The sequence below is a fragment of the Dasypus novemcinctus genome, chromosome 9 (genome assembly GCF_030445035.2).
Source record: "Dasypus novemcinctus isolate mDasNov1 chromosome 9, mDasNov1.1.hap2, whole genome shotgun sequence".
NCBI lineage: Eukaryota > Metazoa > Chordata > Mammalia > Cingulata > Dasypodidae > Dasypus > Dasypus novemcinctus.
The window spans coordinates 131,261,641-131,287,937 of record NC_080681.1 but is presented as its reverse complement, the minus strand read 5'-3'; the positions used below and the strand labels follow the sequence as shown (position 1 = coordinate 131,287,937).

The window sequence follows — 26,297 nt, the reverse complement described above, 5'->3', positions numbered from 1 at the left end:
CGTCCTTCTCGTCCTCCAGGCCGCACGTCCGCCCTCGAGCCCTCGGCCCATCGGCGCGCCGGAGGGCTCCGGAGCTCGGGTCCGCCGCACAGCTCTCCCGCGTGCCGAGGGGGCGAACTCGCCGCGCTCGCCCAGCTGTCGCCCAGTCGATCGTTGCTCCCGATCTGTGCCCCAGAGCAACCCAGAAAGCCACGAGCTCGTCTGGAAAGCTCCCGCCCCCGCAGGCCGCTCCAGTGTAACTGAATTTTCAGTTTAGGAAAGAAGAAAGACTCGCCTACTAAAGTCAGGATTTTGCTTTTACTTTACACAGGTAGAATTTTTACAAATATGATTTAAAAACGTACATCAAGGCGGTAGTTCCCAAAACTAGCTGCTCCTTCCACTTGGGGAGTAGCACCTGGAAGGTTTTAAGGACTCCAATCCCAAGGCCCCACTCCAAACCTGCTGAGTCAGAACTTTGGAGGAGAGACTATGTATAATGAATAATCCCCCACCCGTAATTCACTTTCTTCTGTGCACCTTTTTCGTTTTAAATAGTCACAGAAAAGTGACAGTCGAACATCCTGAATCTGGGGAGAAGAAACTGGGAGGTGAACGTTTGTCCACATTTGCTGGGCCTGAAATGAATGGACAACGCAGAAGAATCTGACAGGAAATTAGTGCAGAAGACTACCAAGTGGTGTATGCTTTCTACCTGAACAAAATGTTCACTTTGCCTCTCCAAGCTCTAACTGCTTCCTGAGTTCCTGGTGACTTCATTTTTTTTCCTTCATTCACACTAGAAACTGATGAAGGGAATAAGATCATTTCAGTAGCACAAATACATGAGAGTTGCACAATGAAAACAACCAAAGAAGGTAGTATATACTTAACATTTATTTGACACTTGCAGAACAAGAGTCATAAACAAGTTGCTACCATTGCTGCCTAATTTAGACAAAAATAACTAGTAGGCATCCACAGGTTTAATTACACAGTATCAATATACTATAACAGCAGAATGAAGAGTGATTAACCATTTTTAGAAAGCACTACTCACAAATACTGAAATAGGTGACATAAAAACACTATAAACATTTTATACTATGTACTTTTAGTTTTCCACAGTTTTGTTTGGTATAAAGCAAATATAATTTGGCTCTTGTATAGGCAATTATTGATACAATTTTCAAGTCCTCTAAGTGGGAAAGTCACCCTGGCTGCAGCCTTCCCTTTTCAACATGGTGCCCACAACACCCCGTGGGCAGTTTCAGACTCAGCTCACACATCTGCTAACAGTCTAGAAATATCAAATCAGCCGAATGCTACTTTTCCTCAAAGAAAATTAGAACTAAGAAGAAAAAAAAAAAAACACAGAAAAGACTTTGCCAGTTAGAAAGTTTCCATCTGAGTTTGGGTGTCTGGGCAAGGACCCAGTGGCCACCAAGCTCAGAAGAGGAGCCCCAAAGGAAAACTGGAAAAAACACTTCAGAGAGAGCAAAGCTGTAGGTTCCACTCTCAGGGCAAGCTGCTGACCCCCTCACTCCATGGCCTCAGGGACCCGCTCTTGGCTCCTTAGCCAGGACAGAGAAACAGCTTCCTCAAAGGACTTGGGGTGTTCTTCTTCATAAACTGAGCAATGAAGAGGCTCCAACCAGGGCATGTAAGTATTTGTGGAATGAACAAAGCCCTTGGTACAAAGTTGGTGAAAGGCAAAAATGAGATGATTTCCACACGTACGCACATCCTTATTTATGTTTTTAACCCAGGAAATGATAAAAATACTTTCAAGCCCTAACAGCAAAATTTAAAGCTACACTGTGCTCATTTTATTCCCAATGGCCCACCTAAAGTGTCACAGCAGGAAGGAGAACCCATTGGTTTGGGGAAAAATATTTTAAATGTAGGATACAGAGCACAGCTTTATGTAGCTTATATCCATTGTACAATACTTTTACTGTTTCTGATTCACCATTTTAGATTTTCTCAAAGATGACCTTTTAGATTGTACAAGAGTGTCCTTAACTCTCCAGGCAGATTATTCTTATGCTGCCATGCAGGAATTATGATTATTGGAATTTCAAAGTAAAGCCTTTTCTGCCTTCAGTAGTGGAAGAGCTCTCTGCACACCTTTTAAGTATCGCTGTAAGTGAGCAGATGGTCCAATTCAGGTTTGGTTCAAGTGCTTCGTTTCTTTACAAAGGCAGAGACAAAGGCTGTGGACCCAGAGGAATTACCCCATTTAAGCAACGACACCCAGTGTCAGTGTTTGCACGAGCCTGTCTGCGGTGGCTCAACAGGAACACACTATTCTATAAAAGTTACTCGACAAAATTAGTAAAAACACTCCGTCGCTGTACAGTCATTAAACAAATGGCCGAGGCAGGCTTCTTGGCGTGGGGTTGTCCTGGAAATGCTGTGGGAAGTGGACGCTGAAAACCAGCGTGTGGCGTGAGGACGGGCTTGAAGGAAGGCGCAGGCAGGCAGGGGCAGTGCTGGCCCCGGCCCAGGCGCCGCCGGCCCAGGAGGAGAAAAGGTCTCAAGAGCAGCTCTGCAGACAGATGCCTCATTTGCTAATAACTGAGGAAACCCTCATTTTGTTTCCAGTCCACACATTTAGAAAGTCACAGTTGGCCAAAGGCAGCTTGTGGGGCGGTAGTGAGGAGGTGTGCCTTGCGGTGCCTCACGACCCCGTGTGGCACACAGCAGCTGGAGGAAACCAGGGGCAGGAGCACCCTGGCTGTGCTCAGGTGGCAAGGTCTGCACGGCCACCACAGACGTCTCCTCCCCGCTCACATCCCAGCAGCCACATCCTGAGGGAGGAGGCAGACAGGGCCTCCACGGGACGGCGCGGGGCCTGGGAGCGTGGAAGCCTCTACTGGCCTTACCGGTCAAATATCCTACCACCCCAGGCACCTCCAGTGGACTTTCTTTTGGGGAAAGCTGGAAAAGCAGATGGGAAACAAAGTCACAGGAGTGCACACCTCCAGGGGAGGTGACCTTGCCGAGCCGCCCTCTGTAGACAGGAGAGCTTTCAAAAGCAGGCTTCCAGCCAGCGCCACCAGTGAGCAGCCTCAAGGCCCCAGCTCGCCTGCCACGTAGGCAGAATTTAATGAGGCCTAATTATTGCTCTTTGTTTTTGGGAGCTGTAACCTCCAGGAGGAGCTCTTTGGGCATTTTAGCTTTTCCAGGTGGGAAGCCAACCTGGAAGCCAAAGGCCTGGCGGGCAGGGAGGGGAAATGGGCTCAGAGGAGTCTGATGCAGGGACTCCTTTTCTCTGCTAACCCCCGCCCAGGCTGACCAGGTCGGGTGCTGGGGCAGCGCCTGCATCCGGCCAGCCCCTGGGCCTTGGGGCCGTGGAGCGGGTCTACAAGGCTGGCCGGTGATGGAAACGCTGTCAGGATGCGAGACAGCGCGAAGGTGAAGGGCTGGGGACCTGCACGCCGCTGGCTCACCAGGAATCGCCCACACACTCACTTCTCAAGCTTTGAGCTCCGGGAGAGGGGAGAGCTGACGAGGGGTGGTGAGCCCCATACAGGTGCCACACTGGCGGCCGCCCCCCGGGCGCGGCGGAGGCCCCTGGCCACGGCTCTTAGCTCACAGCGCGCTCCAGCTGTCCCCGTTTCCGTTTTATGAAACAAACAACGAAAACCCTCCAGCGTCACTCTGAACGCAGTTCAACAAAAACTAAACGTTCAGAACCTTCTGCCAAATGCTCTTCCTGCTCCTGGTCGTGGGGAAATCCTGGCCACTGCGCAAATCAAGGACAGGAGCGCGCGGGCGAGGCAGCCTGCCCACGGGGCGCTCCAGCACCTCTTCCACAGGCAGACACGGGAGACACTTGTCCTCGGTTTCCTGGAGCTGGAAATCCTCAGCCTGGGGCACCTGGCCAGGGCGCCGTCCCCTCCTCCCTTCACGGCTGCGTTCTAACCTTCCCTGTGTAGGCGCCTCCTCCGATGGTGTTGCGGACGCTGCGGCTTTGCCTTTGCGCTTTGCGGGTGCAGTGCGCCCCCAAGACGCTCTGAGATGCTGCGCTGGCCGTGGGTGTGGGTGTGGGGTGCTCGGCCCCGCCAGCCCCCGGGTGAAGGGTGGGGTGGCGAGTACCACACACCCCGGCGGGCAGCAGGAGGCCCTTGTGTCCGAGCCCACGACGGCCCCATCGCCATGTTCTGCCCAGCCTTGAGGCCTCTCGGGCGGCCGTAGCCTCTGCTGGGCCCGGGCCGCGGACCTCCAGCCCTGCGCGGCACTCGCAGGCAGGCCCCGGGGTTCCAAAGGCCAAGGAGCAGGACCCAGCGGCCCCCGGGGGGGCGCGTCTCCCGCCAGCCCCAGGACTGGCTCCAGCTTCACAGGTGCCCCCGCTGTCACCTCCATGGCAGGGGCTGGGCCTGGATGCCGTGCCCAGGCAGGGACGCGAGAGGCCCGCCCCAGGCTCTCTGCGGCACGCGGCACTGGTGGAGTGGTTTCACATTACTTGGCAAGAAGGCTCAGAGGAGGTGGGCTCCGGCCCCCCAACCGGGCTGTGGGCATCTGGAACCCCCGCTTTCACTAAGAAGTCAAGAAGGGAGCAGCCTCTCCAGGGACCCGAGTGGCCGCACGGAATCCCGCCTCCGCGAGGCAGACAGCAGCAGCTACAGGCCCTGGGCCCGGGCGGCTGGGGGCACCGAGCTCAGTGGTGGGACCTGGGGTCCCCGGGAGCCTGCGGCTCGTCCCCGTCTTCCGGGGTGCGGCTGTCGGGGGCAGCCAGGCCCTGCATGGCCTCCCGCTGGTGCTGCCTGGCCTTGTTGTAGAGCAGGACGCCGACGGTCACCAGGACGGTGCCGATGGCCGACAGGCTGGTGATTTTGTTGCCAAACACGATGATGCTGAGCCAGATGGACAGCGCGTGCTTCACAGTGCTGGCGACGCTGCAACGACAGGGAGCTGCTGCGGGGGCCCGACAGGCGGTGCGTGCGCCTGGCCCGCAGTGTGGGGGCTGCAGAGGGGGCTCCCTCCACCCTCCTCCCTGCTCTTTCAGGAGGGCTTTTATTACAAAAAAAAGTTGAACAAATGGAAAAGTTTAAATGTTAAAAATGAACATTTAAGGAGTGGTGTAGCTTGGTGGTTGAGTGCCTGCTTCCCATGCACAAGGTCCACCTTCAAAAAATTACCCTCTACTTCATCATCTAGATTTAAGAAGTGATAACACTTTGTTCTGTTTGCTTTGTTTTTTTGACCAAAATATTTTTAGGTAAATTACAGGCATCCTGCCATTTCACCCCTAAAACCCTCAGCCTGCTTGACAAAAAATAAGACATTTCCCCCGTGGTAGCTGAATCACGTCTCCCACGCAGATGCGTTCTCATCGCCCTCCTGTGGGCTGGCGCTCCGGTAAACAGGACCTCCTGGGGGCCTTTAAAGTAAGGTGTGGCCCAGCTGAGCCAGACCCGCATTTGACCCAGATCAGGGGGCTTCTTAGAAGAAACGGGCAGCGAGACCCAGAGAAAGCCACGTGAGGAGCTGGAGGTCGAGCAGGGGAACCGGAAGAGAGGAACAGCCCTGGCGTGCGCCGGGCAGGGTGCCAGCCCAGGCGCCCCGGGACCACCGGCAGCCGCGCGACACCCTGGGAGGAAGCGAGCCTCGCTGCTCTTGACTTTGGACTTCCTGTAGCCTCAGAACTTAAATCCCATTGTTTAAGCCAAAATCAGCATGTGGTATTTGGCAAACTACGACACCCCCATAGCTGCAGTACCTTTACAGCAACCCCCTAGAAAACTCGACTGGGTATACAGTTAGAATTTTGTAAAAACAAAGTTAATAAAGACACCGAAATGTGAAGAGCAGGTCTCTTGGATCGGTGTTTTGAATAATTTTAACTTTATTATTTGTTCTGTTCTACCTCTTCTAAACATCTATAATGAGTACATGTTGCTCTTACAATATGAATAAAATGAAAAATGCTATTTTTAAAAAGAATTGATTTTCTGTTCTTTGCCTCTTTGCTACTGAAGGCTGATTTTGAACCACTGCTAATGATCATAGACAAGCAAGCTTTCAGGAAGTACTTGGAAATACTTTCAACGGTGGACATCGCCTGTCTTGGAGACACCCTCCCTGGTCCCCGACAGAGGGGAGTGCATGTCAGAGCCAGGGGCCAGCCAGGAACGCCGTGAGTGTCAAAACCCCGAGGAGGCTGCCCCGCGTCCCCCACCGCAGGGCAGGGCCGCGCAGAGCCTGCTGGGCAGGCGCGGTGCTCCTTCCTGCTGCGGAGCGCGCACAGCGGGTGGGCTGGCAATGTCGTCGAGATTTGGCTGCGCCGACAGGCCAGGTTAAAAAAGAGTGGGGGAAGCGAGAGCCCCCAAACGCTGAGGCTGCTGAAGGGAGGGGCAGTTCTCTGAGGGACGAGGGCTTAACGGTGGCACAAGTCAGTCAAGCTGTCATCTTCACATTCGGGAACAATTCCAGTCCCTCACAGAAGTTAAAAGAAAAAAAAGCCCATGTGACTGGGCAAACAACATGCCGTGGCTAAAGCTGCCAACATGAGCTGGGATACTTATGAGAGCCTGGATTTGTCCCCACTGAGAAGCTTTGAGAAAACATTTTGCAAACATTGGCCACTGGTGACAGAAGCTCATTCCTTCAATATCTGCCTCTGAAAACTCTCGTGTCTTTAAAGTGGACTTTCTTAAATTCATTCACAAGTATCTTTTACAAAAATACCAAGACTTAAAAAAAAGGGAAGGAAGCGAGTGTAGCTCAGTGGTCGAGCGCCTGCTCCCCATGTAGGAGTCAAGGTCCCAGGTCAATCCCCAGCACCTCAAAAATCCCACTGAGATTCATATGCAAATCACCTGGCTGCACTTGGCCTCTGAGGACCTGCCCCGCTCACCTGAACGTGACAGGCGAGATGTTGCCCATGAGGGCGTACGCTGTGACGCTCTGTAGGTGGAACAAGGCACCGTCCGTCAGGAGAAGCAGCACGACGTCCTCGCTGTAGCTGAAGCGCCGCCCGCTCTTCCCAATCACAGGCATGTCCTGCGTGCCAAAACGAAACGACGCTCGAGCATCCACGGGAAGGACGTGCCTGGGCGCCAGGCACCAGCCAGCGATTAACCGCGAGGACAGCTCTGCAAACAGCCTTCAGGGCTGCACCTGGGCGGCGCTTACAGAAACTTTACGCGTGAATGTTTTGACGTCAACATTCCAATTCCAAGAATCTTTCCCAGAGAAGTACCCTCATCTGCAATAGATGGGGACACAGGGACACAAGAAGCTCCCTGTCACGTGTGTTAACAGCGAAAGCACGATGCAACACACGTCTGTCCGCGGCAGGGGCTGGGCAGGGCAGCCGCGCTCTCAAGCAGGTTCCAGGTGGGAGAGCGCAGCTCACTGGGCTACAAAAATGTCTGCTTTAAAAAAACAAACGAAACAGGGATTGTGGCAATTTGCTATTATTTATGAATTCCAAGAAGAGATATTGTCTGTAAACTGGTCCGTTTCTCTGGGCACGATACCCTTTGATTGATTTAAATTCAAAGGCTTTCCGTTTACTTGATAACATCAAGATTATGGCGTGCAGGGTTGAGTCCCCGCCCCTTTGTGGGCTAATAAAACAGACTCTTAGACAGTAGTGGATGCACACAGAAGATACACAGAGGAAGAGAGACAGCTCCATAGACACGGCAGAGGCCCCAGGAAGAGAGACGAGCCATTCACCTGAGAGTTTACGGCTGACCTTGTGAAGAGAACAGAGCAGTTGAGCCCAGAAAGAAACGAGCCCTGGGGAGAGAGACGAAGCCAGCCTACAGCTGAGATCAGAAGATGGGCCCAGAGAGCCTTAAGAGGGAAGAGGAAGACTGAGCCCTTGCAGACATCACCTGCCATTGTGCTTCAACATGCGGCAAGAAAGTTTGTTAAATAAGCAACCATGATTTGGACTCTTTAGGGCCTTGTGACTGTAAGCTTTTACCCCAAATAAATACCCTTCATAAAAAAAGCCAACAGATTTCTGGTAGTTTGCATCAGCAGCCCTTTGGCTAACTAATATAAGGATACAAAAAAAACCCAACAAAACACCTGCAGTAATGTATACTCGTAATCCTGCAAATTGCATGGCCTCAGAATACACATGCACAAACACGTGTGCACACTGCACACCTGCTGCCTGGGAGACAGTCTCCAGAGGCGTCGGCGGTGGGCCGGGAGGGGCCAGGACAAAGCCTTCTGTTGGCGTTTTTTCTCCAGGAGGTCCCAGGGATTGAACCAGGACCTTGTACGTGGAAGCACACGTCGTGCTCTTTGAACACTTACACCTGCCGTGTACATTTCCTAAGAAGGATACTCCCTGACATAACCCCCTTACGCACAGCACTCAAGTTTAAGAAATCTAACATGGATGGAAAGCGCACAGCCTGTACTCCATTTTTTTCCAATTAAAAAAAAATCCTAAAAACCCTCATGCAAAAAATTCAGGAGGCTTCCAGAGCTGAAGACGCAGTCAGATGTGCCTCATGCAGACGCACGCAGAGCCCCAGCAGGGCTGTGGCTTCTGGTCTCCTGCTCAGGACATCCCTGGGCCTCTTCTAAACAGCCCCCAGAGCCAACCACGCCCGCAGCTGCCACGCGGCCGGCACGGACAGACAAGGGCAGCCCCGGGCGGGGGGCTCCCGTCCCAGGACCCACCATGAGGAAGACCCAGGCAGGGATCAGCATGGCCACCGCGGCGGCGCTGGTGTAGAACTGCAGCTCCGCGGCCCTGCGGAGGGAGAGAGGGCGCAGCGTGGGGGCCCAGCACAGGTGTCCCACCCATTTCAGGGCTCTCTGGGACGAGGAGGGAGCTGCACACGACAAAGCCAAGCACGTGGCTACCAACCGCCAACCGGCGAAGGCACCTGCGCTGCCAGCAGAGAGCAGGCGGGATTTTTCAAGTTTCAACAAAGTACTAGAGGAGGCCACCTCGGTGAGATGGGGGGTCCTGAGGCTACTCAACAAGAGACCTCTGGGGCCTCGTGGACGCCGAGCTGTCACTCGAGTGATACTTACGAAAACCTGTATTTGTCCCCACTGAGAAGCTTCTTTGAGAAAACGTTTTGCAAACTAAAACAAAGAAGAGAAAAGGTTATGCCTCAACACAAGCCACTGGGATGGAATGAAAAGGAGGAGGCGTTCGCTTTCTCGTTAACCTGGGGTCCAAGGGCGTGAATTGAAGTAAGAAGAAACCTTATTCTCGTGGGGACGTGTGGTGCGGTGTGACGCGGCTGTTAGAGGGGCCACGGCACAGTGTGGTCTTAGTAAGGGGTCTGTAATTTTCACCTGACTGGCAAAGGAGTCCGTGGAACAAAAAGGGTTAAGAGCCCCTGCTCCAAACCACCAGCCCGCCAGCAACCGAAGTGTCCGAGCTTAAACACTGAGAAATGCAATCCCTGGACCTCAAAATGAGGAGACTTTTTAAATGCAAAAACTGAGTTTTGTGAGGACAGGGTCAAAAGGAAACTCCTGCTGATGGGACTATAAATTTGAACAATTATTGAAATCATCTGACAACATGAAGCAGGGGCCTTGTAGAGGAGTTTATGGGCTTGAGCTGGAAACTTGCCTTCTAGAAATTTATCCCACAGGGCAGTCAGAAATATAAAAAGATGTTGCCCGCAGCTTTTCATGAACAAAGAGAGCTGGAGAGGCCAGCAACTAGAGAGCTGCTAAGCCGTGGCACGTCTGCACGACAGCCTACGAGGTGGTCACGCAAACCAGCCTTTAGAAGGAGACTTCAGTGCGACAGGAAGCGACGCTCCTCAAATAACCTGAAACTTAAAGGGCAGCCTGCCCGCGGAACACGAGCTCTAATCCACACTGTGTCTCCAAATCAAACGCAGAGGGGAAAGCCAGACTGTTAGAAGTGGAATTTCCTTCTTCCTAGCTACGATTCAAAACCCCAGACGAGTGCCTGCCTCCTTCAGCAGTCACTCCACGCCCTGGGCTACCTACACTGTCGTTAACCCCCTTCTTTTCTCAGAAATAGGGGAAATCTAGGAACAATGAACGCTTCTCAAAGAACGGTTTGGCGGGGCTTCCACGTGGTCTGAGGCACGTGCCGTGGCGCCGAGAGTGGCCTTTGCCAGCGCCCGCCACGGCTGTCCCCCCACCCTTCCCAGCAAGACCCCAAAGGGTGGGCCAGCACTGCCTCGCACCCCGACCCTCTGTTTTCACAGTTTGGGGACCCAAAGCTGGCGCTGAGAAGTCTCGTCACCTACCTGGGCTCTTCTTGTTTGGCTGTTTAGGAAAAGGCAGCCCCAGCCGCGCCTGGCTTCAGAATGACCGTGGATCTGAGCACCTGGGACCCAAGGCAAGGACTGCGCCCTCGCGGCCGCCACTCACCAGTCCATGATGTTGGTGGACAGGGCAGCGGAAAACCCCAGCACGCTGAAGCTAGTCTCGGCCACGGTGCACAGCGCCAGCCCCGCCATGACCGGGACGAGGGACAGGTTGACCAGCAGCCCTGGAAGGCAGGGCAGCTGCTGTCGGGGGCGCCGAGCTGAACCCCGAACCCCGGGCCGCGTGGGCGCAGACCCGAACACGTGTCCACACCCAGGGGGGGTGCCACCGTGGCCGGTGCGCGACACGCCTCGTGGGTCCAAGTGATTTGGGCAGGGGGGTGGGACGCTGCAGACAGGACTGGGGGTGGGGGGGGAGGCGGGGCGCTGCAGACAGGACTGGGGGTGGGGGGAGGCGGGGCAGGGTGTACCAGGTAGGACTGGGGGCTGGGGGGGAGGCAGGGCGCTGCAGACAGTACTGGGGGCGGGCGGGTGGGGCGCTGCAGACAGGACTGGGGGCAGGTGGGGGGGAGCAGACAGGAATGGGGGTGGGGGGCCAGGCACAGCAGACAGGACTGGAGGGTGGGGAGCTGGGCACAGCAGACAGGACTGGGGGCGGGGGGGAGCAGACAGGGATGGGGGGCAGGGGGCAGGGCACAGCAGACAGGCACCCTGGGCTCACAGCTGCCTTCGGGTCCCTGAATTCTAGCTTGTAAGCTGAGGGGAGTGAACACCAGAGTCTCTGGGTAATTCCCTTAAAAAGGAACCCAGGCTGAGGGTGCAACTTCATAGCCTGGCACAGAGAGGGGGACTCTAGGCCCTGCGCTGGGTTTATTTCTCATTCTCTCCTCCTGGACTCCAGTGAACCTTTACACGAAGGATAAAACCTCATTTGGTACAGTGGAAATCACATTATTTTGGAGGAGGCAGCAGGCGTCCCTCTGTACTTCGATTCTGCTTTGATCCTAGGTACAGCCTTCAGTTAGTTGTGATGTTCAGAGTACATGAGGGCAGGAGCGGCCTGCGTGGCTCCCGGGGCAGGGGCCCGGCCATGGTCACATGGCCGCACGAGAACTCAGCAGTCCTTCCGCGCCACGCTCCTTGGGAAGCGGTGGACCAGCCCCGGGCCTGAGCTTCAGCGGCACCTGGGCATGAGGCCGACCCAGGGGCGTCGCTCCGTGTTCCAGAGTTTGGCGTCGTCTTCTGCGCTGCCTGAGGTCTGCTGAGCGACCAACGCTGTGCTTGGCCGGGCTGCAGAGAGCAGGAACCGCGGCCGTCTCGTCCCCAGGGGTTCCTGGCAGGCAGTGGGCGGTGGAGAGTGAGGGTCCCGGGTGGAGCCTGCAGTTTGCAGGGTGGGTCCTCCTCGCCTGGCTGGCCTCCAGGGCCTCCCAACAGATTTGTTTTTGGTGGTTTTGGCTGTTTGCTTGTTGTTTTTGGCTAAATTTTATCAAGACTTTCTAATTGTTCTTGGCAGGAGAGGAGGTTTGGTACAAGCTTGTGGACCACAGCTGCAAGCTGAATTATGTTGTTTTAAAATCGCTGGGAATAATTCCTTTTTGGATGGTAAATCTACCAACCTGACATGCCATCATGTTCATTTGTTTCATTTTGCTTATGATTTTTAGGAAATGCTCTTTCCATTTTAATTTAATAATTACTTAAACCATTTTCTCAGTCCCCAAAGCACTCCTGCAAGACATCAAGCTACACCGCATCTCCTCAGCCTCCTGTCCCTACTGACTTACTTTCAAGATCTTGTCAGGGTTTTGATGATTTCATTTATTTTCCATTGCGGTACCATAGATACAATATAAACTTTGCCGCGTTAGCCATTCTTGAGTGGTGTTGATTACATTTACCATTCTGTGCTGCTATCACCACCACCCGTTACTGGAACGTCTTCATCCCCAGTAACAGAATCCAGAGGATCTGTGGTTCTATTTTGGCTAAAAAGTTTCAGTAGTGGATAGTGGTGATGTAGCATAACACTGTGAATGTAATTAACACCACTGAATTGATATCTAAATGGTTAAAATGGGAACTTTTTGTGGTATATGTTACCACAATAAATATTTTTTAAAACAACAAAAGCTGCTCTGCACCACGAGGCAGTGGCCTCCCCTCCCCTCCCCTGTAACCTCTGATCTGCCTTCTGACTCCATGAATTTGCGCAGTCTCGGTACTTCATTTAAGTGGAGCCGTGCGGCATTTGTCCTGTTGTGCCCCGCTTATTTCGCGCGACGTGATGTCCTCACGGTTCACCCCGCTGCAGCGCGCATCCCAACTTCATTCCTTCTTACGGCCGAACAGGAGTAAGCCGCTGTGCGTGGAGCACGCCTGGTTTGCGCGTTCACCTGCTGATGGACACGTGTGGTCACTGTAACGCCGTGACGAGCATCAGCGCCCACAGGTCTGCTCACATCCCTGCTTCCAAATCTTTGGTGCAGATACTCTTTTTTCAGTAGAAGCTGCTATATACGTACACATACACGTCAGTACCCTCCTTACTCAGATAAAAGATGACGCTCATGCGTTCCTCTGTGCCTTGCTTGTTTTCACAGAACAATATCGGATATGTCATTTTTTAAAAGGTTGGCAGGAAAACTGGGATGCAGGTCTAACCCGTACTGAGGAATAACCTGTGTGTTGTTAAAAACTTGACCATTAGAAATGAACCCAATTTGCTGAACCCTGGGGAGTGTGGACGAGCAGCAGGTGGGAGGGCCGGGGAGGAGGGTGGGCGGTGGGGAAGGACGTGCAGGGCGCTGGGCAGCAGCGAGCCGCAGGCCCCCGCCCCCCCACTGACCGCCCCACCTGCCGCCCGCTGCCCCACTCACCTGCACCTCAAGGCCCAGAAAGCCCGGGGTAATTCAGGACCTCTAAGGAAACGCTCAGGAAAGAAGTGAAAGTGTAGAGCAGATTCCAAGAAAGAAACCGGAGTCAGGAGCCGGGTCACAGTGAGGGAAGGAAAACCACGGCTGAGGGGCATGGGCCGGGGTGCATGGAGGCGGGCGGGCCGGGGTGCACGGGGGAGGGCACGGCCAAGCGGGCTCCTGGGCAGGCGGGTGGGCTGAGCCCCCACTGCGGCTGGGGAGGGGCCCTCACCCGTGTACTCCCCCAGAATCATCCGGGACATGATCACGGTGAAAATGGGAGCAGAGCTCTTTACTGTTTCCGCAAACGAAACGGCCACGTTTTTCAGGCTGACCAGACCCAAAACCACGGTTGCGAACCTAACAAAAGGAAAACACATCGTGAGAAGGGACCGCGGCTTCCTGCCGTGCGCTCGCCCCCTCGCCTGCCCAGTGCCCACGGGGCCCTTCGGCGCGCGGTCCCCGGCGATGCCAGCGTGCTTGCCAGGGGTCCCCTGCCCCCGAACCACCATCAGACCAGCCGGCCGCGGGTGCTCCAGGAAGGACCGATGGAACAAGCGCAGATTACGACGTACAAGCCAAGCGCGCCCGAGGGCCTCCGGGCTCCGCAGTTGCGGTTTGCTTAGAAACGTGCGTTGGAAGCCCCCTGTGAGCGCCCAGTTATGACCCCAGGCAGCGGAAGCCCCCTCAGTAACAGCGAAGACCCTTTTCTTCCAAAAAGAAAATCAGACCTTCTAACCCAAACGCGTCTCCTCACCTCATCAGGCCCACAAACAGCATCGTCATGACGAAATTGGGCGGGTAGGAGAGCCGAGTTTTGTGCTGGTACAAACAGCAAGGGACGAAGATTTTAATGCAGCCAATGAAGGTTGTGGACAGCATTTGCACGGCACCTGACAAGGGAGAGAGAACACAAGGGCAAGTCCAGCTGCCGCCCTCGGCGCTCTCCTGCCCCCGCGGGTGCCCGCCTGCACCCTCGGCCCGTCGCACCGAACCCGCGAGCCCGGGGGAAAGGGCCGAGTCACCTAGCATGCTGGGCTCCCCCTCCAGCAGGGACAGGATGTACTTGTTGAGGAAGAGAGTGCAGAAGCTGAAGAAAAACCACAGCGTGAGGTAAAGCAGCGCGCGCGAGCTCCAGACGCCCAGGTCCGACTCGATCACCGTGGTCTCGGTGATGGTGATGGCCAGCACGCTCTCCCCAGGGGCGACGTCGCTTTTGGTGAAGACCACCTTCTCGCTCCGATGACCAAGAAGGGAGCCCCAGCCGAAGAGCGGCCTCCCTCTCGCCTTCTCCTCGGGGCTGCACACAGCCTCGGTCACCGCCGGGGCTTTCGCGAGCGACAGCATGCTGCCGGCGCAGAAGGGACGTCTCCCCCTCCAGGACGGGCAGCGCGGGGTGGCAAGGAGCGACGAGGGCCGCGTCAGCGCCGCACACAGCTCACGTGGTCTCCACGGAGTCCTCCCTCGGCAGAGTGGGCGCTGGTGGCTGAGAAGTGACGTAAAGGAGACGCGTGACCTCGCTGGGACGTCTTAAAGGTCTTAGAATGCCATGAGTTTCAATCACCAATTTAAAGTCACTTTTCAAATGCAAATACGGAATTTCTGCCTTGCTTTCAGATTTCTAGGGAGTCCACTGCCCTGACAACTCCTACCCAAAGCTGTTGAAACCCACAGATTTTCATTCCTTCCTTCCCCCTTCCCCACACGTAAAACCCCCTTTAGCCAGTCCTGCCAGAACTGCTTGGGAAACGTGAGTCAAATCCGACCCGCTCCCCCGTGCAGGGCACGGTCGCCCCCCAGGACTCGGCGCCAGCCCGCCCTCTGTGCCTGCTGCGAGGTCCAGGGGCCCCGACCTGCCACCCCTGCTGGGGTCCTGCCGGGGTCCAAGGCCAGGGTCTCTGCACCCCACAGGCAGGTGCCCCTGCGGCCAGCTCACCTCAGTCCAGCCCGACCCCGGAGTTTGCTGCCCGGTGTCTGTGGCTCATCTGCAGGGCCCAGCGCCAACTCGGCCGGTTCCTCTGGAATCAGCAGAGGCCCTTGGAGCAGAGACGCTCAGAGCCGGGGCCTCTGCCTTCTCAGGGGTCCCCGTGCCTGGCTGGCCCTCCCACGCTCCCAGCAGAGTCTGAACCTTTCAGCAGGTGCGCAGTGGTTTAGGTGGGAGGGATTACCTGCCGCTGCCAGAGACAGAAGCCCGCCCACCGCGTCTTTTATTTCAACCACTGTATTTCTCACTTGTAGAAATTCTATCGGGCTCTATTCCCAACCTGCTTTTCTAATACCCTCCTGTTCTTCCCTTATGCTGTTAACATCCCTTTACATCTTCTATACGTTGGTCTCGGGTAGTTCATTATTCCGAGATCTTAGAAACCTCACCCTGGTTTTCTTCGCACGCGTGCGTGAACTAACTACTTGGTCTGGGGACTGTTTCCTGGTCGACTCTAATCATCATCAGCCGATCTGGGCTGAGGGCTGAGGGCACACCCTCCAGGCGCCTTCTGGAGCAGGGGAGCGCCCTCGAGAGAGGCCTGGGGTTTGCCTCTGCCGGGCCCCAGTGGTGTCGGTGCGTCGCTGGCCCAGGACCAACCTTGGACACCTCCGAGACAAAGCCCGTAGCCTCACACCCCACCCCGGCACCTGCGCTGTGGCTGCGGCAGCTCCCCTGGGGAGTCCCGCCTCCTCCTGTGGAGGAGCGTCTTCGCCTCCTGCTGTGCTGCCCGCCTCGGGGTTCACTGCCGGGCGGGGGCAGAGTCCCAGGAGGCCGAGGCCCCCCTGCCTAACCAGGGGCAGAGGAACCCGGCAAGTGCCGGGTGAGGAGGCGCTGCCGATGGGAAGGGAGGCCCCGGCGAGGCCGGGCAGCGCCCACGAGCTCCAGACGCCCGGTCCAGTGCAAGGACGGCGGTGGGAGCCTCCCCAGCAAACAGGGTCCCTGTGTGTCACCGGGCGAGCACGGGGCCTCTTGGATCCGTGCCCCCAGCCCACTGCTGCACCTGTTGGCACAATGAGCCGAGGCTCAAGAAGCAGATGTGGAGAATAAAGCAACAAAGCAGCTCTGTGCTCCAGCGTGGACGGTGAAGCTGGCACTTGCTCCTGTTTGGTGAACGTGAGCTCGAAACGTGTATTTTCCAGCTCTCACTCAGCCACGCACTGCCTCCCACCAGGACAACCCTTCACTTGGTGCTCACGTGAGAATTCCACAACCGTCTGCGCAAAGCGACCACCTCTGCAGGGGCTTTCACCTCCTCTTCAGAGCCGAAGGCCATGGGTGCCACGTGCCCACCCAGAAGGTGTGACCATGGACATCCGTCCCACCAGGGGATAGGCTCGATGGCCCACGCCCCACATGCCAGGTACTGCCACACCTGCCAGACGTACACGTTCTCCTTGACGAAGAACCACGAGAGCCCGTCTCTGAAGGACGGCGCGTCTGGGCAGCTGTGTAGCCGTGGTGCCCTCACTGCCGGGAGCGTTTCGCTGGAGAAACACACCACGCCGTGCCCCTGCACTAACCAACGCCGGGGTTGTGCCGTGGACAGTCACATGTGCGAGTGCGTCTGCTGGCTCGTGAGACGCGCCCCCCACCCTCCCATGCACCCCCTGCCTGCCCTCAGCAAACCATCGCCCTTGGGCTCTGCTTTGCACCCGGCCGGTGCTGCCCCTCACCCCTCCCCAGTCCCCAGATGCCGTCACGGGTCCCCACGTCCAGGGCCCTATCGAGACCACAGAAGAGCCTTGAGCATCCCCCGCCACGCCTGGGAGGTCGAGCGGACAGGAGCTCCCCCGGGCCCAGGAAATCGAGCAGCGCCTCGGCCCACAGGGCAGGGGTCACCCCGGCCCCAGGGGGAGACACCTGGCAGCACAAACGTGGATGCATTCCCAACGGGAACTCTGGACTTGACCCTTCCGGGGTCCCTGACCGCTGAGAACATGGCGGCAAGGCCAGGGACTGGACAGTGAGACGGTTCCCAGAGCAGGTGACGGAGCCGGGCCTGGGGTGCAGGCAGGAGCCCGCGGGCTCCTTATGGCAGCCAGCATCGAGCATTACCGGCAAAAACAAAACCACCTCCGCGCCTGCCAACGGGAGAAACAAACCACAGCGCGTTCCCAGAGCGGAACCCACACAGGAGAGGGGCTCGGCCACGTGTGCCGGGGAACCTTGAAATCACCAGGGAAGGAAGCGACAGGGAAGAGCGACGGGCCGGAGAGAACACAGCACACTTCTGCGGGAGGTTGCTGGTCCGTGCGGCCGGGTGGCGCCCGTTCCTCCCATCAGACCCTGGTGTGGGCGCTGCTGGGGAGGGTCTCTAGAAGGTTTAGCAGCCACAATCAGCTGACCTGAAACCGCGGGGGGTCTCCTTCAAGTTAAGAGCAGGGAAGTAGATGTGGCTCAACGGATAGGGCGTCCGTCTACCACATGGGAGGTCCGCAGTTCAAACCCCGGGCTTCCTTGACCCGTGTGGAGCTGGCCCATGCGCAGTGCTGATGCACGCAAGGACTACCCTGCCACGCAGGGGTGTCCCCCGCGTGAGGGAGGCTCATGCACAAGAAGTGCGCCCCGTAAGGAGAGCCGCCCAGCACGAAAAAGCACAGCCTGCCCAGGAATGGCGCCGCACACACCGAGAGCTGACACAGCAAGATGATGCAACAAAGAGACACAGAGTCCTGGTGCCGCTGACAAGAATCCAAGCGGACATAGAAGAAGACATAGCGAATGGACAGAGAGAGCAGACAATGGGGTGGTGAGGGGAGAGAAACAAATAAAGTGAACCTTAAAAAAAAAAAAGTTGAGAGCAAACCAGGGTTGAGAGCGCCTGCCGGAGACCGCCCCCGCTCCTCTGAGCTTCCAGCCGGCGTCCCCAATTCCCCACCCTGGAAGGCGACGCCACTCCCTGCCTGGAACCTCCAGCTTCCTGGCTGCCCCAGGACCTCACACCTGTGTTAACTGCAATCTCCCTGCCCTTTGGAATCGGACTTGCCAGCAGCCTCGTCCTGCACACGTCCCTCTCGGGAGAGCCTCGGGGAACACACCTGGCCTGACACCAGGACAAAACCATAAGCAGACGCTTGGCACGAAACCGGGAACCAGAGCCAGCGGGCAGCGGGCAGCAGGCAGCTCTCGGGGCGGGAGGCAGCGCAGGCTCAGGGTGGAGGTGAGGGCTGTGGTGCCTGCCCAGCCGACGAGTCCTGGGTAGAGGCTCGCGGGGGCCAGCGTCCCAGCAGGGCACAGCAGGCATCTGTTTTAGGCAGGATTACCCCGATTCAGGGAGGAAGAAAGAAGTGGGGGGGAGCGGAGGGGGAAGAGCTGGAGGGGGGCTGGGGGGGCTGGAGGGGGAGCTGGAGGGAGGGGAGCTGGGGGGGTTGGAGGGGGAGCTGGAGGGGAGCTGGGGGCCTGGGGGGCTGGAGGCAGGTGGCCTCTGAGGAGCTGCGGGTCCTGGCCCTGCCTCAGTTCTCCCTCCAGCCTCCACCTGGGTCATGTGGGGAGTGCTGTGGGGGCGACGGGCTGTGGCAGGACACTGGGGGCTGGGTCGGGGCAGTGCTGGGAGGGCTGGTGGCCCGTAGAGGCAGCTGGGGCGGATATGGGAGGCGGGCGGCCACCCCCTCTCCTGCCCAGAGACCATCACGAGACCTGGAGCACGGGGCTGCAGAGCTGCTCACAGCCCCCCGCCTGGCCTTTGTGCTCCACCGCCGGGCGCCTCGGTCCACCCCATGGAGCGAGAGCCATGCCGCTCTGGGGCTGGTGGGGGTGGTTTTGAGGCTCGGCCGCGCACACGCCTCTCGTGACCTGCTGACGCATGCACCCGTGAGGACGGGGAGGCCCGCAGGCCCGCGCTGCGTCACACCTACTCCCGAGGCTGCGCGTCGCCTGCCGTGCTGGGAGGGACCCCGTGGCCGGCAATGACCGTTCGTGTCCCTGCTGGCTGCTGGCGAAGGCCTCCCTCGTCCCTCACCAGGTGGGCTGTGCCCAGGGCGGCTCGTACCTGGAGGAGGCGCCCACCAGCTGAGAACCAAGGGCGAAGCCGGGGGCCGAGTCTCTGTAGCCTGATCTCGGAAGAGGCCCCCGTCACTTTCTCGTCAGAGCGTTTGGAGCGAGAACGGGAGCCTTGTCCTGCCGCACTCCAGCGCAGAGCGCGCAAAGGGCGTGGAGGCCGAGGGGGCTCGCGGGGGGTCATCTGAGAGGCACAGCCTCGTTAGGACCAGGGAAATGACAATCAAAGCCACAGCGAGCCAGCGCCTGGCGCCCTTCAGAGTGCAAGGACCAAGAATTCCCACCAGGGAAGCGGACGTGGCTCAACGGATGGAGCGTCCACCTACCATATGGAGGGTCCAGGGTTCAAACCCCGGGCCTCCTTGACCCTTGTGGAGCTGGCCCATGCGCAGTGCTGATGCACGTAAGGAGTGCCGTGCCACGCAGGGGTGTCCCCCACGTAGGGGAGCCCCATGCGCAAGGAGTGCGCCCTGCACACAAAAAAAGTGCAGCCTGCCCAGGAGTGGTGCCGCACACACGGAGAGCTGATGCAGCAAGATGACACACAAAAAAAGAGACACAGTTTCCCCGTGCCGCAGGGTAATACAAGCAGACACAGACAAACATGCAGCAAATGGACAAACAGCAGACGAAGGGGGATAGAAAAATAAATAAATTAAATTAAAAAAAAAAAAAAGGAATCGTGACCCCACGAGGCCCGGGTGATCTGGGTCAAGGAGAGCTCGCGCTGCTCGCGGAAGCGTGGGGGGCAATCCGGATCACCTCGGAGGAGAGGCGCCACCCACCCGCGTCCTGGAGTCCAGGGTGGCTGTCCCGGGGCAGGAGCAGGAATCGTCAGGCAAGGCGTGCCGGGGCCGCCGGCTGTCCCCCAGCAGGAGTGGGGCCGCCACACGTGCCACCTTCCCCGGACGAAGGGCCTGCAGCCACCTAGACGCGGTGTGCGCTGCCGGGGAGCGAACTCGACGCGCGCCACCTGCAATGGGCCCAACTTAAGCCAGGTCCCTCGAGGCCATCCGCGCCGTGCAGAGGGGCCACTCACCACGTCCCGCCGGCCGGGGTCTCAGCCGCCCCCCGCCCTGGCCCAGAGCGCTGGCACGGCCAGTTCCTTCTCGGCCCACGAGTCAAGCCGCCTTCAGAGAGAAACGATTCTTGACCTGCAAAGGATTGAGACGTGGAGTCGGTGGCCCTGAGCCAACAGCGGTCACTGGCCTTGAAGAGCCAACAGCCACGCTCGCCCAGAGCCTGCCTGGAATGCGGTGCGGGCTGCGCTTGGCCTGCCTGGCGCTGGCCGCGCTCCGGCCATGTGGGAGAAGGGCCTGAGTCGCCTCCTCCCTGTCAGAGCAGAACACTGCACCCAGAGGGAGGCACCAAGGCCAGGCCGCACCCCTGCCTCCGGCCGAGGGAGCAGTTGGGAGGCCTCCTTCGCCCCTGGCCAGGGCTGGCTCTCCCTGTCCCTGCGCCAAGCGCCTCCTGCAACGTGGCCATCAGAACCCCTGGGAAAGGAGCCTGCGGCCCTTTGCCGAGGGCACGTGCTGCCCTGACCAGCGGCCAGGCTGGAGAGAAGGCAGGTGGCCGGGGCCCGCGGGACCCCTGGGGACTCCGGGGCTCTTGGCCCTCGTGCAGCAGAGGAAAACTTCAGCTCGAGGCCAGGGACGATAGAGGCCATTCTCCCATCCGCCCTCCTCCCTGTCCCTGTTCTGGAAAAAACAACTCAGTCCAGTCTCAAGCGCCCTATGAGGCCGTCACAGGGGTCAGCCGACCAGCAGGCATTTTAGACAAAAGGTATCAAAAGCCTAATTTTTAACTGTGCGTCACAAAGTCCACTTCTGGGCAATTGTTCTCAGGAGACAAACAAGTGCCTGTGCTTGTAAGGACGGGCTGCTGGGACAGCTTTGTTTTTGTGACTCGGAATCGGAGCTAGGGATCCGGCAGAAAGGGCTTTGTAGTGGCCCGTGGCACAGGACCTGGGGGACTGCTCTGTAATTTTTGACAAAATGTACTTGTCACGGTTAAGGGAGCGGGCGTACAAGGCACTTTGTGTAACATGTTCCTGCTGAAGAGGTACAAAGGCTGAGGCCGCCCACGCACGGCGCCGGTGGGCAGCGCTGCAGCTGCAACGCTGCATCCACGAGAAAAAAATTTTTTACTTGTGTTCCTTTTCTTTCTTTATGGAAAATGTTGCTTTAATGTAAAGAGCTTCCGGCACCCTCTCAAGCCCCTTTCTGTCTAACACGCTTCATTCTGCTTTCAAATGTTGTTAGTCCATTGAACTTGAGTTAAAAAAACTAAAAAATAAAGACACCATCGGACAACAAATGTACCTCCAAAGAGGAGCCTTCTTCTCTTCCGTGGCAGTGCTGAGCAACCTGGTCAAAGGGTTCAACGTTTCCAGGGTGTCCAAAGTGCCCGGAAAAGCCCGATAAGGAGCGCCCCTGGCTGTTCCCAGCGGAGTTGAGCTCGTCGACACGCCGCGCCGGGCCCAGTGCGAGGGCCGGATCTCCAGGAGGAGGCCGGCTGGGGGGCTGGCGGGCCCTGCCCTGGGCCGGGGCGTCAAAGCAGCCGCGTCACCTGGTGGTCAGGAAGCAGGGGGTTTACCTCTCGCGGCCACCGCCCCCACCTCGCCGGCCTAAAACCCGGCCTCCAGGCTCTCCACGCCCGCCCGCCCACGGCCTCGCCCCTCCCCGACCCCACCCCGACCAGGGCCAGGGGGCGGGCCGCGCGGGTCGGGGCTCCGGGGCTGAGCCGCGGACGAGGCCTGGACCGACCCGGGGCCGGGCGGGGGGCGGCCAGGGGGACCCGGGCGCGGGAGGGGCTGTTGGGTGCTGGCGGCTCCGGGACCGGACGGGCCGGGCGGGGGGCGCGGGGGGCGCGGGCGCCTTGGGCCTGGGTGCGGCGGGCCCGTGGGCCCGTCCCCGCACGAGCCTGTTCCGCGCCGGCCACGCACGGCCCCGGCCCTTTTGTCTCCGCATCTCCCGGGGACCGCGCGTGGAGCCGCTGCCTGGGGCTGCGGGGCGGGGGTCCCGGGCCGTGGGCGTCGCCTCCCCGGGGACACCCACCGAGGCGACGCGCGGGCCCGGGCGCCAGGAGGGCGGCGCCGGCCTTAAGGGCGCGCGGCTGAAGGTGGGGTGCGCGGGCGGCGCCGCGGGGCTGCGCGGGGGCCGGGGCGGGGAACGGCCCCGAGGCCACGGCGCGGGTTGCGGGGGAGCCTGGAGTTCAGCCCGCGCGCGTGAGTCGGGGACGTGGTGGGGACGTGGGGGCTGGACTGGAGAAAAGGGCGCGCGCCCAGGAAACCGGCAGCGCACTCGTCGCCGCCCCGCAGGCGCCCTTTCCTCCGGTGCCCGCCCCGCCCCGGGCCCCGCGGCCGCGCCCGGGCACTCTCCGGGCCGTACCACCGACGTCCAGGCCGGGGGAGCGGCAGCGCTCCCCCCGCGGCCGCGCATGGCTCCCTCCGGGCCGTACCACTGACGTCCAAACTGGGGGAGCGGAGGCGCCCCCCCGGCCGCGCATGGCTCCTTCCGGGCCGTACCACTGACGTCCAAACTGGGGGAGCGGAGGCGCCCCCCCGGCCGCGCATGGCTCCTTCCGGGCCGTACCACTGACGTCCAAACTGGGGGAGCGGAGGCGCCCCCCCGGCCGCGCATGGCTCCCTCCGGGCCGTACCACTGACGTCCAAACTGGGGGAGCGGAGGCGCCCCCCCGGCCGCGCATGGCTCCCTCCGGGCCGTACCACTGACGTCCAAACTGGGGGAGCGGAGGCGCCCCCCCGGCCGCGCATGGCTCCCTCCGGGCCGTACCACCGCGCCGGGCAGGGGGCGCCGCCCGAGCTTCCGCAGAGGAACAGGAAGGAAGGCTGTGAGGAGCCCCGGGGGACCCCCCCGCAACCTAGGAACGCTCAGCCCGGCGCGGGCACGAGCCTCGCCGCACCCCGGAGGGCGGCCGCGCGCTTGGGGTGCGGGCGCGCTGATTGGCTGGCCCGCGCCGTCCCCGCCCAGGGGCGTGGCCTCCGGGCCTGGTGGGCGCGGCGGCCGAGGGGCTCCGGGGCGCGCGGGGGGACCCCGGCCTCGGCCCTTCCCCGCCGCGACGTGGCTGGGCCTCCTTTTCGGGAGCGAAACCCGAGGCCTGACTTTTTATGAGGTTCCGGGGCGCGAACCCCGGACCTGGGCCGTGCGAAGCAGGCGCTCAACGGCCGAGCCGGCCCCGCCCGCAGAGCGCGAAGTCCAGCCGCGGCGGGGCGCGAATCGCGGAAGCGGGAAGAGATACGCGCGCGATTTAGGGCGAAGTCGGACGCCTCCTGCGGGCGGGGCCGGGGCAGCCCCCTCCCCGCAGGGGCCCCGGGGCCGGCCCTCCCCCACCACCCGAGGAAGGCTCGCCCGCGGGCTTGGGCCCCGCCTGGGGCCACGCACGACCTGAATCCGCCTCCTCGCTCGGCCCGAGTGGCCTCGGAGGACCCCCTGAGGGGCCGCGGCCCAGCGCGCCCCAGGCCGCCCGCAGCGCGGGGCGGGGGGTCAGGCGGGGGGAGGGCGGCCTCGCTCTGGTGGGGCCGTTTAGCCCCCGTTTGGGGTTGTGTGCTTAAGGCCGAGTTGTTTCCGCTTTGCTTGATTATATGGATTTGGTCATTTATTTACCAGCCTCCTGTGTTTTCCCTTGGATTGTCACTTTCCTCCGACAGCTGTCTCAGTGTTTTGTGTGCATTGTACGAGCTTTTCTATAATGAGAACATCAACGTGTGATTCTGCAGATATTTTTCCTAGTTTGCACTCAGTCTTTTAACTTCATGATGTATACTATATATATATAAATGCATTGTAAGTCCTCGGGTTATTTCTGTGTGATTTCTTACGTTGCGCTCTGCTTAGTGCTCTCGCTTGGTTCCATTTTTCAGCTTCGTTTTGCTGCGATCAAGCACTCATCTGGAATTTCAGTAGCGGTGCTAGCACCCCAGGCCAAAGAGTTGTTTCTTTCCCCACAGGTGCCTCAGGCACCTAGAGGGGGACACTGCCCCCCAAGAAGACAAGCTCTTGATGGCTCCCCAAAACCTGCAGAGCTTACCCTGCGATTCGGGCCACTGGCCACCCCATCCCTGCCCCCGAGGAGGCAGGGGGCTGCCCACCCCAGGACCCCCTGTGCTCTTCCAGAGCGCCGGAAGGACAGCGTCCCCTTGTCGGTGTTCCCTGGGGCCCCCGTCTCCGGGCGCGGCCAGCCGGGGGTCAGCTCTGCGCTCTGACGGTCGTGGCTCAGCCAGCTGGTGAGCTGGTGAGCGGGACACCTTGGGGCCCCGGGGGGCCGCGAGGACAGCGGGGAGGGCTGGACGGGCCGGCAGCCTGCCTGGACAGCAGGCTCCGAGCTGCCGGTAGCCCCCTTGGTACCCGGTGATGCTGGCCCAGCACCCGGTCCTCCCTGGCCGCAGAAGCTGTCCGGCAGCCCTGGACCCTGGCGCGCTGGCCCCACTGAGCCCAGAGCGTGGGAGGAAGGTGGGTGGGGCAGTGGGCGCCGGGGGCCCTGGGGACTGGGCTTCCGGGGTCCCCCGGCTTGCTGTGCCCTGAAGCCTCTGCCCAGGAAATTGGGGCCCAAGCTAGAGGCCCAGAGGCGCCTCCCAGGCGCCCCCACTGCCCTGGCCCTGGGAGGTGCCCCCTGGGGGGCTGACCCAACCCCGGCCGGCACAGGACAGGCGGGGCGGGGGGGCCGGGCTGAGGTGGGAGCAGGGTTTCTTGACCGTCCCCGGGGGGTGTCCCTGCGGGAGCAGCAGCAGACCCTGGCTTCTGGGAGACGCGGGTGTCCCTGGAGTGTCCCCTCAGCCACCGGGGTCCAGATCCGGCCCAGGCCCACCAGCTGGTGGGGGTTGGAACCTTCCAGAAAGCTGCCTGGGGCTCACTGTGGGTCGTGCACATGTCCCGTGGCAACACCTGTGGGGAAGGTGTCGCCACCTGCTGCCAGGCTGGACCCCACCCCACCTGGGCTCCCCCCAGGGGCCCCAGCCCAGGGCGGCCCCCGGCGCAGGACAGCCGAGCCCCATGCACCACGGGCATCTGCTGGCAGCCCGGGGCCCCGGGGCATCCACGGGCTCAGCCTCTGGGACTCCCTCCTGACTTTTGACCCAGGCCTGGCGTCCCCGGTTCCTGGCTCTGCTCTTGGGGGCTGCCAAGGCCACAGGCATGGCTTTGGGGGGCAGGGGTGCCAGAGCAGGTGAGGGTGGAGGTCACAGAGCCGAGTGCAGTGGGCGTCCCGGCACAGGGCTGGCCTGGAGGCTCTCCTCGCCGCGGTCCCCTCTCCAGGGCACAGGTGGCGGGAAGCCGCAGCCCAGGTGGCGGGGACGCACAGGCTCCCAGAATGCCCAAGGGCTGGTGGGGCGGCCCAGGCCATGCTCGGCCCTTGGACCCTCGAATGCGCTTCCCACGAGGCCATCTGGGGGCGGGGGGCGGGAGGCGGGTGCGAGCCGGCCACTGGAACACACAGGCCGGGGCAGCGCTGGGCGAGGGCTGCTCCCCGCAGCCAGTTAGGGCCGCTCCGGTGGCTCTCCCTGCAGAAAATGCCCCCTGGACGGTCACCTGGCCTTCCTGTCCTGACAGCACCATCAGGCCCCCCCATGGGCAGGAGCTCAGCCCCATGGGCACAGCCGCGGTGGGCCAAGCCCTGTCTGGGGCTCTGTGCAGAACATGCCGGGAGGGTCCCCTTCCTGCCATCTTCCCGTGCCCTGCCACCCCAGCCGGCTCCCCAACTCCACCGCGGGACAGACATGCTTCCCAGCCACCGCGAGCTCGTACAGGGCCCGGCTGTGGCCGCGAAGTAGCGGGCACTTGGCTGTCCTCCGTGAGCCTGGACTCGTCCCCCACAGCTCCAGGAGGGAGTGACTGGGGGGCGGGGCCTGGGCGTGGGCAGCACGAGGGGGTGGGCTGGTGTCCTCCTGGGCCCCGGGCTCCGGCCACCTGTGTGTGCAGGGCCCACCCAGGCCGCGGGAGGCTCTCCAGAGGGCTGCGCCGCGCCCACCACAGGGAGGTGGCGGTGACCAGGGAAGGGGCCACGGGAGGCAGGGCTGGGTCCCCTGGGGCTGGGGGGACTTGTGGGTGCCCGTCCCAGCCGGGCTGGGCCCAGGGCAAGCGGAGCTGGCCGCTGCCAGGTGGGCAGGGTACACCGAGCCGCCCGTCCCGTCCCCAGGGCTGCTCCCGCCAGGTCCAGGAC

General features: G+C 60.2%; 1 protein-coding gene across 10 annotated transcripts; it reads right to left on the bottom strand.

The window, feature by feature from the left end:
- Positions 1–858: 858 nt before the first annotated feature.
- On the bottom strand, positions 859–22,671 carry SLC35E2B (solute carrier family 35 member E2B). 10 transcript variants are annotated; one of them, XM_058304661.2, is made up of 15 exons: positions 22,178–22,494; positions 21,443–21,689; positions 20,161–20,275; positions 19,907–20,094; positions 19,114–19,305; positions 18,762–18,917; positions 18,164–18,369; positions 14,164–14,624; positions 13,896–14,031; positions 13,371–13,498; positions 10,330–10,450; positions 8,998–9,051; positions 8,638–8,710; positions 6,845–6,990; positions 859–4,883 (listed from the first exon to the last, which is right to left on the bottom strand). In XM_058304661.2, the coding sequence occupies exons 5-15, from the start codon at positions 19,303–19,305 to the stop codon at positions 4,646–4,648; spliced, it is 1,911 nt and encodes a 636-aa protein (XP_058160644.1). In that variant the 5' UTR covers positions 19,907–20,094; positions 20,161–20,275; positions 21,443–21,689; positions 22,178–22,494; the 3' UTR covers positions 859–4,645. The 10 variants fall into 10 exon arrangements, with proteins under 10 accessions (XP_058160644.1, XP_058160643.1, XP_058160645.1 ...); XM_058304660.1 differs by lacking the exon at positions 22,178–22,494 and adding an exon at positions 22,044–22,165; XM_058304662.2 differs by lacking the exons at positions 18,762–18,917; positions 19,114–19,305.
- Between the last annotated feature and the right edge of the window lie 3,626 nt (positions 22,672–26,297).